The 14,841-nt window shown below is 44.3% G+C and overlaps 1 protein-coding gene across 1 annotated transcript in view; it reads left to right on the top strand.

Annotated features, from left to right (window-relative positions):
* Nucleotides 1-14,841, top strand: part of TAF2 (TATA-box binding protein associated factor 2) — a 2,150,018-nt gene that overhangs the window by 107,003 nt on the left and 2,028,174 nt on the right. Inside the window, exon 3 of the mRNA XM_044066916.1 lies at nt 6,633-6,793. Coding sequence (XP_043922851.1) covers nt 6,633-6,793 — 161 coding nt within the window. The remainder of the gene's footprint in view (nt 1-6,632; nt 6,794-14,841) is intronic.

The following is a 14,841-nucleotide window of genomic DNA, read 5'->3' on the forward strand; positions in this document are numbered from 1 at the left end:
TGCTCTTCAAGAGAAACCTTGACGAGTGGATGGGTAACAGAAAATACACCCCTGGGATCACTTCATTGGCTCTGCATGACAGAGGATCAGTTAATTAATCAATGGGGCGGTGAAAGCCGACACACACTGGCTAGGCTTATAAATGCCCCCTGGCAGACAGCCTTGTACCTACCTATGAGAACCTATAGACTACTATGTTTCTTCAGCCAGCCTGGTTGACATGGGCATCCTGAGACAATGCAGCAATTGCCTCATGTACACTGACAACCTACTTCTTCTAGTCCACACAGATTCATTATGTGAGAGATGCATCTATATCAAGAACCTAGAATTCAGGCTCTCTCATTCATCTGATACTAAGCAGGTTGTCAGCATGCACACACCACCTCCTGCACCTACCAAACCAACAACATATAAACCTACATATGCAGAGGTCCTTACCAAATAGTTACCTAAACATCAGAGACCTCCCAAACACAAACACAAGCATGATTCACATAATGCATGCAGAACATAGTACACATAATATATCACACACCAGTGTCTCACCAGTCAAGCCCCTAAGGCATAAAGCAAAAACAAACATCTTGGTCTTGGGCGACTCAGTTGTGAAACACACAGATGTCCCTCTCACCAGGCTGGATAAGGAAAAAGTCATGGTCAGCTGTCTGTCAGGTTCCAGGATCCACCACATCACACACGCACTGAGGTCTCTCAATAACAGACACTGTTATGACTCCATCATAGTCCATGTTGGTGTGAACGACTTGAGACATACTTCAATGGACTGTATGAAGAGAGACATGACTGAGATCTTTGTGTCTCAGGCAAGTATGCCCCTAGACTTAAGCAGCATTTTACCATTGCCTAGAATGATACCTCAATATAAATGATTGCCTTCAACAATTGGCCTAACATTTGGTGTCATTACTGGTGTCATTCAAAGGGGATCCAGTGTCTGTCAGCCTGGGGTGATATGGTCGACAGGCTTTGATGCTTTGCCAGAGATGGTCTTCACCTGTCACCCCTGGGATTTTGGTTGCTGGCTAAGGCTCTTGCCACCCCATAGTGCCTTTTTAGGCAATGTCACAAGAACAAAATTCCCGACATAAAAATATCCTCTAAAAACAACTTCAAGGTTATGCGTCTAAACCAGAAACTGCACTCACTGGAAGCAGTCCTCACCTTGGACGATGCTGACATTTGTGCAGTCACTGAGACCTGGTTTAAGGCTGCGGAGAATATCCCAGCTGTACAAGGTTACATTTACTTCCACCCATTCAGACCACAAACTGAAGGTGTGAGAGCTAAAGGTGGCGTATCAATATTCATTGAAGATAAATCCACCTCTAGATTGGTTAAACAGCACTATTCCCTTGAATTACTTCAGCTGCAATTGACTGTAGATAAGACCCCTCTTCTGGTAATTGCCAGCTGTAGGACCCCCTCCATGAATCAGGACATCCACTCAGCCTGCTTGGATATACTTGAGTCAGTCAAGATACAACCAAGCACACTGGCTTTGGGTGACTTTTTAATTACCCGTCCATTGACTGGGTAAATTGTATGTGTTCTAACACTTTTGCCCAAGGGTTCCTGGACTTCGTAAACACCAATGCCCTGGACCAGCTGGTTGACACACCCACAGGGGCTGAAACATCCTGGATCTGGTGCTCACCAACATGGGGGGACCACTGCACCACCCCCAGTGTGTGGCCATCCCTGGTGAGAGCTGACCACAAATCAGTCTCTCTAGAAGTAACTGTAACACAAGACCCCCCCCCCCCCTTACCAACAACTAGACTAAAAAACTTCTCCAAGGCCAGTTAGAACCTCTTAAGTGACAGCATAAGTAGCTTAATAGCCACTCTCCTCACTGATGGAACAGACACCTATACACCAATGATTTATATGAGCACTTACTCAATTGTATTACCTCTGCCGTACCTGATAGAACCAAAGTAAAAAATAAATAATGGCCTCCTCCACCAAAAGTGCTGCCTGAAAAATACAAGCAATTCAAGAAGTAAGGCAGCCACTACCACACTGAAGATAAAATAAGCACACTTTAATAAAACAACAAATAAAACAATATCATAAGCGCTTTCTGGTAAATCCCTTCATCAGCACTTTCTGGTAAATCCCTTCATCAGATGATAAACTTGATAAAATACATTATAGCATTTATAACCCATCATATCCAATCAGAATCAATAGTGTACCCTCTTTTTACCAAAGGTGGTTTTAAAGGGACCACATAATTCAGATCTGGAGTTTTATCGGCTCTCAGTCTAAGGATCCATTACATATCCTTGTATTCAGTTTCATTTTTTAAGTCCCCTATTTGTTGGCTTTTATTTGCAACAAAAATAACCATAAATGCAAACACATGATCTTTGTACAATGCTATAAGTTTATACAATGCATTCTGTACTTTTCCTAACGTTATATCAGATAAATGTTTAAAAATCCTGTCTTTAAGCCTACAATTAGTTTTACCCACATAATATGCAGTACATTGTTTGACACTTGGCAGTATAGACAACATTTTAAGTATTACAATCAGCATATGCATTCAGAAAATAGGTCTTATTTGTCATAGGATGAGAAAAACAATTGCTTTGCGTAATGTGTGCACAGGCTTTGCAATGTTGACATGAAAGTGTACTCTTTTTCTTAGTGCTATAACCCTTACGTCTAGTTTGAAATGGTTCATGTCATAAAATGTCTTTCAAAATTTTATTCCTTATAAAAATGAACATAGGTTGTGTCCCTACAATTTTGGTTATATTTTCATCTCTCAACAAAATCCTCCATTTGTTTCTGATAATGTTACATATTCCCCCTATGTCACTGCCATATGTTAAGCTCATCCTGCATCCCTCTATTGCCATTGTTCACTTGAGCATCAACACTATTAACTCATTCCATTCCCCTGTGCAGCCATGGTTTGGCTTTGTTTTCTATAAGTATTGCTATTATTTTAGTTCTTTATCTGCCAGAGTATTCGTATAGCCCCTATATTGAAAATCGTTCTCTAATGATTTTAATTCCTGATAAAAGGAGCTCTCATTGGTACATATTCTAGATATTCTACAGATTTGTCCCTTGACTATGTTTTGAAATGTATTTCTAGGATGCATACTGTTGAACCTGAGCAGACTATTGGTCCAACATGGCTTCCTATAAATGTAAATAAAAGCCAACGAATGGGGGACTTAAAAAAAAATGAAACTGAATATAAGGAGATGCAATGAATCCTTAGACTGGGAGCCGATAAAGCTCCAGGTTTGAATGGTGTGGTCCCTTTAAAGCCAGCTTTGGTAAAAAGGAGGGTAAATTATTGATTCTGATTGGATATGATGTGTTATAAATGCTACAATGTATTTCATCAAGTTTTATCATCTGATAAAGGGATTTATCCGAAAGCCCTATGATATTGTTTTATTTGTTGTTTTATTAAAGTGTACTTATTTTATCTTCAGTGTGGTAGTGGCTGCCTTACTTCTTGAATTGCTTGTTTGATGGAACCAAAGCAAGGTCTTCAAGGAAAAACAAACCTGCCTGGTGGACAACTGCCATTAATAAGCTGTACAATAGGAGAATGAAATTGAGGTCTAAGAGTAGGAAGGAACAGTCTTAAAATTGGAAACACTCCCACCTCAACTTAAGCAAATAAGACTCCTAGTGAAGTCCTCCAAAGTTAACTATGAATCCATATTAACTTCCCTAACTGAGGATAACCACATGGCATTCTTTAGTTACATCCGTAACATCAAAGGTAAGGCCCAGATTTGCACTGAACTCATAGTTAATGGTACTACATATACAGAACCTGTGGCTACTGAAAACCTGCTGGCTGACAGGTTCACTGAAAACTTTACTCCCCTGTCTCTGCCACATATACCCCCAAAGTATCCCTAAAACCTTTACACCACCTAGTATCTCTGAGGAGCAGGTCTCAAATGCCCTTTCCAAGGCCAAAATTACAGCCTCTATGGGACCAGATAACATCCTGGGCTGTGTTCTACATGGGTTAAAACAGGAATTGGGCACATTTTTCAATCACAGCCTAAGCACTGGTTTCATCCCAGCAGAATGGAAAACGGCTATCATCATCCCTTTGCACAAAGGGATGCATCCATGGACCCCGGGAACTATAGACCCATTAGTCTGACCACCCTTTTCTGCAAGGCCATAGAACAAATCATCATGGACCTTATTAACAAAGATGTAGATAATCTCCAAATGCTCGATCCCACCCAGTTTGGCTTTGTCAAGGGGAGATCATGCCTGTTAAACATGGTGGACTTCTTTGAGATGGTCACCAAAGCCCTAGATTAGGGCAGATCTCTGTGTACAGCCTACCTAGACTTAGCCAAGGCCTTTGACACAATTCCCCACTCAGGCATCATTGATAAACTCACCCAGCTGGGAATTAACCCATATATTGTCAGGCGGGTTGCAAACTGGCTTACTGATAGAACTCATACAGTCAAAATAGGGGAGTCAACCTCCTCCAGCAGACCATAACCAGTGGTGTTCCACAGGGATCAGTTCTGATACCCCTACTGTTCGGAATCTGCTTCTCTGAAGTGCAGGCTAAAACTAAAGGACTGTGGCTGTCAAAGTTTGCCGATGACTGCAAACTAGGAGTGATCATTGAAACCCCTAGTGATGTTAACATCCTTCAAGAGGGTCTTGTGCAGACTAATGCTGGTGCCAAAGTCATGGTCTTAATTCCTGCAAACTACCATATCAGTAGCAATACCCTAAACACACAGTCAGTGGTGAGAGATCTGGGCACACGGGTTGACAGAAACTGTAACTTTGATCACCATGTCTCCACAGTGATGAGAAAGGCATTTTATATTGCTCATCTCATAAGTAAGGGCATTGCCTCCAGAAAAAAGAGGTTATAACCCCCCCTCCACCGTTCTCTTCCCTCGTCAGAACAATAACAAGAGTACAATGCTCCTTTTGGCATTTTCCTTTCCAAACACCTGCAGCAATTGGAGAGATCACAAAAGTTCCTTGCAAAGAAAATTCAGGTTCTTTGAGATCTGTCTTAAGCAGACAGACCAAAATCATTGTCACTTTACTACGCGTCATACAGACTCCTCAGAGGTGACCTGTGCCTTGCATATAGAGCAGTCTCTGACCCAACTCCAGTGGAAAAGCACATTCACAAGTCAAATGGCACACAGATCACTCGCTCAGAGGACCTTAACCTGCTATGTGACACTAACAGAACTTGCTGGAGAGACAGATTTGTCTCACAGAGGTTACCCCAACTTTGGAACAAGCTTCCTTTCATGTTAAAGCCCTTCATTGGCCTTATTTAAGCGTAATTTGGATGATTGGATGGGTAACTGGAAATTCACACAGGGCTTCCACCTGTGTCCCTCTGGGACAGAGACAATAGGTGCTAATTTGTGTCTGCTTGAACCAGACACCCTTGGGAACACTGGTTGAACTTGGCTAGGCTTTTAAGGGTCCTGGGGCTGTTAACCTAGTAACCTGCTGTGATCCTATGATCTTCACAGAGCAAAGGATTGCAGGAAGTCTGATAATCTGTTTGTAGCTTTTTCCCCCCTAACTGCTTAGGTCAAGCAGTTTCCAAAATTACTTTGGCAAAATAGATTACTGATTTGTATTTCACTGATCTACTCTCAGAAATGTTTGGAATTGCCTTGACTCCTAGATCCCACTGCACCAGATCTATGGCTTCCTCCTCCGCTCTTTCCTCTAGAATTTCTGTTGATATTTGTGCTGCAGCCACTTGGTCAAAGACTCGTCCCTTTGTTGCACATTACAAAGTGGACATGGTCTCCAGAAGCAGGGCTTCCTTTGGCTCGACTGTGCTCTGCCATGTCCTTCTTTGAGGGCCTCCCAAGATTTGCATAGCTGGGGACTCTGACTCATCAGTGAGGAAGAATAAAAAGGACAATATCAAATTTAGAAGTTATGTACTTACCATAACTTGGCATCTGTGTTGTTCATTTTCATTCTTCCTCACCTTTCCTCCCAGCCATCCCCCGCTCTTGTCGCTCCTAGAAGGATCTTTGGATGTGGTTTTGGAACATTCATGCTCCAGGTTTGAGCCTCGCTGCTTTGTTCTATCTGTTCTTTAGCTGTAGTCCAGTGGGGAGTAGGGCAGCAAACTCGATCTGAGGAGTTGGGGATGGTGTGGTGCATTATGGGTAGAGGGAGGAACTTGAGACTAGGATCTAAGTCTTGAAAAATGTGGCAGAGTCGGATCCAGAATTCATCAGTGAGGAAGAATGAAAATGGACAACACGGATGCCAAGTTTTACGGTAAGTGTATAACTTCTAATTAACAAAGCGTCTTTCACACTGCTTGTTAAATTGTTTATATGATTGTTTGAGCCAGTGTGGTCTGGGTTATGCCTAAAAAGGGACCTTGGACTAGTGCACCTCCTCACTTAATAAATGGAAAAAAGTCAACATTTTTTTCCATTTGCAATTTCTGTATAGTAAACACTGCAAACATTTTATTTTCAGTGTTTTAGAACAGACTGCTGTTTTTCTCTCGGAAATGCATTTTTTTTTTTTGTAAGAATTGCGTTGCAGTGTGCATTATTATTTAGCATGTTTGTTGTTCTTTTCAGGGCTATGTGGAGCTGACAGTATTTCCCACTGTTGCAAACCTTAACAGGATCAAGCTGAACAGTAAGCAGTGCCGCATTTATAGAGTGAGAGTGAATGACCTCGAAGCAGCTTTCATATACAATGACCCAACTTTGGAGATTTGCCACAGTGAAGGAAAACAGTAAGTGTCTTGCTTCTTTTTAAAGTAAAAAAAAAAAAATCAAGTTGAAAAGTTGCACTGAACCGAAGATGGCTTTCGACTGTAGCAATCCTTGCAAGTTGGTGACTAAAAATGTGTAGATGCAAATGATTTTAGAGCTTTAAATTAGTGTGTTCTGCAAGTTAGGTAGTACAGTCTTGTTCTGCTAATAAGAACTACAGCAAACCTAATTTTAAACGCAAAATAACTGAACAGTGTTGTAGTACATAACATTATTTTATGCATGATGTGTAGGCATGTAACTGTGATTTACAGAATATGCAAATATAGAGGGGGACTTCACATTTATTGCTTTTGCGGTCTCGTTTAATCATGTGGTATAGTTGAAAGTCTTCATTATAGTATTGCTCATGAGAACAACCTTTCTTTATTGAGGAATCCAAAAATGGAATGGAATTTTCAGAATGATTATCAATGTGCAGTGGACTGTGTAACTGCTGAGTCTGCAGCCCTACCAATGATGCTGTTAGCATTAACACAATGTCGAGTGGAAGAGAGAGCGAGTGCAAGACTGCACTTAATGGGAGTATTACTAACTTTTGAAGGCTTTGTTCAATAGCCATCCCCTGAGTCCAAGGGAAATAGCATATTCGGTGTTCTAGACATTCTCAGTCTCTTTAGAGCTGTTGGGACTAGAGAGAAAAATAAATGGGCTTTCCAGCTCTGGTTCATTTCTTTCATAGGTCTGTTGGACATTTTAACTGGCCAGAGATAATGACTTTGGAGACTTTGTTGTGATTGGACAGTTCTCATTAGAAGTTGAAGCTTGAATCAGAAGTTCAGCCTGTTTATAACATTGCAATATACAAATCTGTACAGCTAGATTTGCAGTGTAGATTTCCCATGCTCTCGGGAGCACACAGTAGTAAAAGCTGTAGTTGATGCTAGTTTCTTAGAGACTGTGGAAAATGATAAACTGTAAACGAAAAATAGAGGCAAGCAGCTGAGCAAAACTGCTTACTTTTATTAAGAATGAACCAATTCACAACATGCCTTTAGAAAACGGGCAATCACCCAATAACATGGTTTTGCTGTTTGTATATGAAAACATGCATTTCCAAACTGGTTCTTGTTTTTTTTTTTTCTTAAAATGTTCAGGAAATGTTATTGGCACAATTATCCATAAACCTCTTTAGACTGGGCTTCTATACCTAAAGCAAAGAAGCAACTGCATATTGAATTTATTGAAAAAGTAGATATGCGTCAACATGTGAAGAAAATAAAAAATCCAGTTCTGTGTAGAAAAACATATGCATTTTAGGCTTGAAATCACACTGACCTTGCATATTTTTATTTTTTGTAGCATTTTATTTGCTGTGAAGCAAACTGAAACCTACATCCATATTTTCAGATAGCTCTCTGGTAAATGTTGTTGTAGCTTCTCAATTTCTAAAGACCATACTGTCCTGAACTTTCTACTGTGTGAATAACAATATGATCTGAAGTTGTTAATCTTCTTCCTATTCATCACTGCTGGGTTCGGTTCGGAACCCTCAAAACCGAGTCGGCCTTATACCAAGCTTGCGTGCACCAAAAACTCTCGAGCTAAGCTGCTACCCACAATGCCCTTTACTCAGTTACCTCAGATCTTGTTTGCCTAGCAGCGTTTCACCGAACTCTCCAGCTAAGCGATTTATCTTATACATTTACAAGTTTTTGTAAAGGTTTTTTCTAGTTTATTGCTTGTTCTTTGATATCCTTATATGCTCAGCTCTACCCACAGGTATCCCTTCGTACCATTGTTGGCATTTTGAACTTTCTACCCTTGTGGTATCTTATTACCATTGTTAGTATTTTCTCTCTTTACTTTCTTCTTTTTCCCCACTTTCCTCACTGCTTTCCTTTTGTGTGAGAGTGTGTACTGTTATGTCTGAGAAGAAGAGGACTACGGGGCTTAAACACTGCTCTTCTTGCAGCGTTAAACTTCCGAATAGCGACCTTCATGAAGAGTATGTGTACTGTTTGGGAGTTCCGCATTTGTCAGCGAAACCCCCGTGTGATATTTGTGCTAGCTTCAGTCAGTGGACGCTGAATGAATGTCAGAATAACTGATTTTGAAGGGCTTGATTGCATCGCCTTTTTCAGAGGCTAATTCTGCGACAGAGGTCTCAACCCCTCCTTCTGTGGACACGTCCTCGCTCAGACCCCTCTTCACCGGCTGATAACAGAGGTAAAAGCCATAAGCACAAGGCCCAGAAGTCTTCCTCCGAGCACCGTACTGCCTCCTCTGCTTCGACTACACCGGCTCCGAGTTTGGCTCCAGCAAAGCTTACCGAGGTTGCCTCATCGGCGGCTACCCCAGAACCGACAACTACAGCGCCATCTACTACCTCAGCTCCGATCAGTTTGTCTGTCTCTCTCTTGGCACTGACATCACCCACCTCTGCTCCGATGTCTGTTCCGACAACTTCAGTGCCGTTTTTGACATCCACCCCTGTTGTGACTTTGGCTCCGAGCCTGTTCTCAGCTCCAACCATAATGTTGTTGCTGGTTTCTAAGTTGGAATCATCGGTACCATTTTGTGATACACCACGGATCTGATACTTGTCATCTGTGGACCTGCTTGCCAGACAAGCCTGCAGCCCCTTTTCAGACCGGCCTGATTTGCAGCCCCTTTTCGGACCGGCCTGATTCTCCCCCAGGGGCATCAGTAAGATCCACCAGGAGCCTCTCAGAATTGGATGTGGTGCACCTTTTTGACCAGCTGCTGACCGCCAGGGGAATTTCAAATTTGCCTAGACCCTATCCCCCTCCTGGCTTTGGGTCTGTTACTCCAGCGACCCCTGCATACTCTCCTCCCTTGGATCCCTCGGTTCCAAGGCTCATATATCCAATGTTTTCTAGAGGACCCCCTTCCTCGGCACCGACAGTGTCTGAGGCCCCGAGTCCCCTTTGGGTGTCTGTTCCTTCAGAACTCATCTCCCTCAATCTTATACTTGGGGGGGGTGGAACCACCGGTTCTGGTCTCTGTTCCGACTGTGTTGTCGGTCCCGGCTTTGGATCCGAGGGTGACTACCACTCTGAGTTTGCTTGAGGCTCTGTCTCCGGGGGCAGACCGTGTGGAGCGGGGTGTGACCCCGGTCCCGATTTTGTCTTCTTCGATTCCGGGCTCCCACTCCTCTTCAGGCGGTCCCGCTTTCCGGGTGATGGAGAGGGTGCTTGCTTCTAGCAATCCTCTTACATCATTTATTCCCCCAGTTCCTTCTTAGCCATAGCTGTCAAAGGCCACCCCCCCAGGTCTCCGAGAGCACAAGGCCCAGGAAACCCCTGTCCAGGGTATTTCCCTTTCTGAGTCTTCTTCGGATGCTCCCACTGAAGAACCCCCTTGGAAACAGGTGTGTAAGAGGAAACACATGGACTCCCCAGAGGAGTCCCTCACAGAAGATATGGACTACGATGATGGGGAAGGATCCCCACAGTCACCCCCTGATGATGTCTCTTTTGGAGACATCATGGAAATCTTGAAACAGAGGGGTGACTGGAAGCCCTCCAATCCTTCGGAGGAATCCGTATTCCTGCAGGCCTTTCGCTTTCGGCCCTCTACTTCTTGGGTGACCCCCCCCCCCCGCCGATGAGTTGATTAAGCTCATCGTGCAGCGGGCATGGAAGAACTCTGACTCCGTTGAGGCCATCCCCAGGAGATCAGACAAGGTACTTTCTCCTCCAAAGGATCAACCCCATTGGTCTAGAGGTTTGCCAGTGGATGCTATGGTGGTGGCGGCAGCCACGAAAATGGACCTTGCGGAAGAGAGTCCTGCTGTCCACCCACCCAACAGAGAGTCCTGGGCAGTGGACAGGTTAGGGAAGTGAGGTTTTGCATTAGCGACCTTTGCAGTTAGGTCTCTGAACCTTTTGGCACATTTTACGAGGCTCTAGAGAGATCTTGTATCTGAACTCTCCAGAACCCTCGCTGTCCAAGTATCGGATGGAGCACGAGATAAAGTTGCTTCCCAACTTGCCACCGTAGAGTCAATATCCAATTCATCCCTGAGGTTGCTGTCACACGCAACCGAAGGAGCGGCTAGAGCTGCGGGCATAGTCATGAGGCGTCACGTCTGGATGCACATTTGTGACCTCGCGGACTCCTTCAAGTCTTCCTTTTCAAACGCCACTATCGAACCATCAGCTCTGTTTGGTGCTAAGGTCAAGGATACATTAGCCAGGTGCGAGCAAGACTGGAAGGACCGTGTCTGCCGTTGGTCTATGCTTTTCCAAACCTCAGCGTTCCTTCTCCAGGAATCAGAGGAGTGGAAAGATGTGGCACAAGAAGTCTCAAGGTCCTTTCCGTGATGCACATGGTGAGGACTCCTCCAGAGGTAGAGGGGGTTCCAATATTGGAAGATGCCCATTTCGGGGCAGAGGGGGTCCCTGGAACCAGGGCTCCAGAGATTCCTTCTCGGGTAGACCGTATCAGCGCTCCTGAAGCACTGCCCGATTGCTTTCCTCTGGAAGCAGTTGGGGAGTGTTTTTCTCTGCACCAAGCTGCCTGTCTCTCTATTACAGATGATCAGTGGGTGCAGAGAATCATTACTAGAGGCTACCATATTCCCTTAATATCTTAGCCAAGACCTCCGAAATCCCTTCCTGATGTTCCATCCAGTCAAAGGGAGGAGGCAGCTTCCGAAATACGAAAGCTATGTCAAAAACAAGCCATCCAACAGGTCCCCCCAAATCAGTGCGGATCATGGTTCTACTCTATTCATTTTGGTGCCAAAAAAGACAGGGGACTGGAGGCACATTCTGGATCTCCGCCAACTAAACAAATCGGTAGTTCAGACCAAGTTCCGCATGGTTATGATTCAATCTATCCTTCCCTTTCTGCAGGAGGGTGTGTGGATGTGCTCTCCGGGATGCGTATTACCATATCAAGATGGACAAGTGCTCCAGGTGCCTCCTTCGCTTCCAGTTGGGAGCCAAGCACTACCAATTCAGAGCCCTGCCTCTCGGTCTCTCGATGGCCCTCAGTGTGTTCACGAAATGCCTTGCAGTGGTAACAGCTCATCTGAGACTTCAGGGATTCCAGGTGTTTCCATACCTAGACGATTTGCTCCTCTCCACCCCCACCAAGAGTCTATTGGTCAGGGCCTTCTGCTATACCCTGGTTCTGGCGGAGTCACTGGGCATCACCATACATTGGGAGAAATCCAATCTTCAACCCTCACAACAAATGGAATTTATAGAGCCAGTATTCAACACCCAGTCAAGCCTGATCTCACTTCCTCTTCACAGGCTTCAGAGATTAAGGGTACAGGTTCAAGTGATACTCTGTCGAAGAAAAGGGTCTGCAAGGGAAGTTCTTCAAGCCCTGGGGTCTATGGCTGCAGCCATCCCTATTCCCTTAGCCAGACTACACATGAGATTACTACAATGGCTCCTTCAGGCCCAGTGGATACCCACCCCCTGAGCTCACAGATTCTCATCACCAACACTTGAAAACAAGATCTCCTCTGCTGGATGAGTACAGATGAAGATCTTTGGTGTCACCTCTTCCAGGCTCCCCAGCCCAGTGCCACGGTGACCACGAATGCTTCCCTGATGGGGTGGGGGGCCCTTCCAGGGAAAGTCAGTCCAAGGCATGTGGTCCGATGTAGAGATCAACTTGCATATCAGTGTCCTGGAGTTAAGAGCAGTGCTATTGGCATTGCAAGCTTTCCATCCACTCCTGCCGTCCAGAACAATTCGTGTCCAGTCGGACAACATGTCCGTGGTCTGGTACATAAACAGGGAGGGACCAAATCCTACCCCCTATGTCATGAAGCCATGAGAATCTGGCAGTGGGCGATAGCTTCTAACCACTTTCTGATCGCAACGCATATCCTGGGGAGCTCCAACATGATTGCGGACAGGCTAAGCAGATGCATTCTCAATCCTCACAAGTGCTCTCTCAACCCGAGTGTGGCGGCGGAAACTTTCAGCCGTTGGGGCCAGTCATGCTGCGACCTTTTCACCTCTCCCTGAAACACGAAATGCAGCAGCTACTTTGCTCTCTTTCCCCCTCTCAGGGAGTCACCGAGAGACGCTTTGATTCACGATTGGCCCACGGGTCTCCTTTTATGTTTATCCTCCGGTTCCTCTGATCCCCCTTGTCCTAAGGAAAGCTATTCAGTTGAGAAGCAAAGTGATCCTCATTGCCCCATTCTGGCCGCGTCAAGTATGGTTTCCCTTCCTCTGACCTCATCTGTTACAACCTCCTTGGACCCTAGACACTCGTCAGGACCCAATATCTCACCCACAAGGGCTGACTCCCCCAAATCTGTCCACTCTCAAGCTGACAGCTTGGTTTCTCCACTTCGGTTAGTTGCAAGGCAAGAAACCCTCTCTTCATTCGTATGTGATATTATCTTGGCTTCTCATAAACCATCCACCAGGAAACTTTACAGGGACAAATGGAAAATATTCTCTATTTGGTCACATAGCTAAAAACTAGACCCGTTCTCTGCCCGGGTAGCCACTATTCTTCATTACTTGGCTGAACTGTTCGACAATGGGGCGTCGGCTTCCACCATTCGAGTCCATCTAGTAGCCGTATTCAACTTCCATAACGGTTCAGATGGAGCCACACTTATTTCCTCTCACCTTTGCAAAACTTTCCTAAGCGTATTTTCCACAGTAGGCCTCCCATCAGGCAGCTGGTGGAGGCATGGAATCTGTCCTGGGTTCTGTAGTCTCTTTTTCTGCCCCCTTTTGAGCCGGCTGCAACATGTGATCTAAAATTTCTGTCATGGAAATCCTTATTTCTGGTGGCTGTAACCTCAGCCAGACAAATTTCTGAATTACAGGCATTATGTATTAAGAGCCCTTATCTGATCTTTCAGAAGGACAGAGTATCACTTCCTACTAACCCATCCTTTCTCCCCAAAATGGTTTCTGACTTCTCGATTAACCAGTCCATTGAGCTCGCTGTGTTTTTTCCCAAATTACTCCTACATACTGCCTACATTCCTTGGATGTTCATAGACAATTACGTTTCTGTATGGACAGAACTAAATCCTTTCGCAAGTTGGACCAGCTTTTCCTCTCCTTTGCGGGTCATAGAATGGAAGGTGCAGTATTGAAAGTTACTTTGTCTAAATGGCTCAAGGATTGCATTGCCTTCACATATTCACTTACGGAGGGATCTAGGCCTGGCCAAATCAAAGCTCACTCAACTAGGGCTATGCCTTCCATTCTGGGGCCTCCATGGATGACATTTGCGCAGCTGCCATTTGGGCTAAGCCGCAAACCTTTATCAAGCATTACAAATTGGATCTGATCTCCAGGGGAAGAGCGGCCTTCGGTTCAATGGATCTCAGGAATGTTTTTTCATAAGGGCCACCAGGTTCTCCAAGTAGCTGGGGACTCTGTCCCATCAGTGATGAATAGGAAGAAGATTAACTAAAGAAGTTGTCTTACCATAATGTTCCATCTGAGTTGTTTATCTTCTTCCAGTCATCACACCCTCCCACTGACCCCCTCCAAAGGTTCCTGGTGGATCTTATGGGTCTTTGTGGTGTCTTAGGGTTTCTGCGCAGAGATAGCCTCTGACTTATTTCTTCTTGTGTATGTTGCAGGCAAACTCGATCTGAGGTAACTGAGTAAAGGGCATTGTGTGTAGCAGGTTAGCTCAAGAGTTTTTGGTGCATGCAAGCTTGGTATAAGGCTGACTCTGTTCTGAGGGCTCGGAAACGAATCCATCAGTGATGAGTGGAAGAAGATCAACAACTCAGATGGAACATTATGGTAAGACATAACTTATTTTTTCTACTGCTTCAGCATTTTCTTTTAAAAATTTCAAGACAAGATCCTTGGGTAATTCCACTTGTATAGTGTTTGCACAACCCAATAGTTTTAGGGAAAGTGTACACCAGAATCTTAGTTGTATATGTCTGTCAAACTATGCACATTTCCTATAACATATTGGTTGACAGAAAATATAACATTCTCTGAGAAAAGAGCAATGGGATTCATATATATATATATAGATATCTGTATCTATATCTATATATATATATATATATAAATATATATAT

The sequence above is a fragment of the Protopterus annectens genome, chromosome 3.part1 (assembly GCF_019279795.1).
Source record: "Protopterus annectens isolate FY-2018-M chromosome 3.part1, PAN1.0, whole genome shotgun sequence".
Lineage (NCBI taxonomy): Eukaryota > Metazoa > Chordata > Ceratodontiformes > Protopteridae > Protopterus > Protopterus annectens.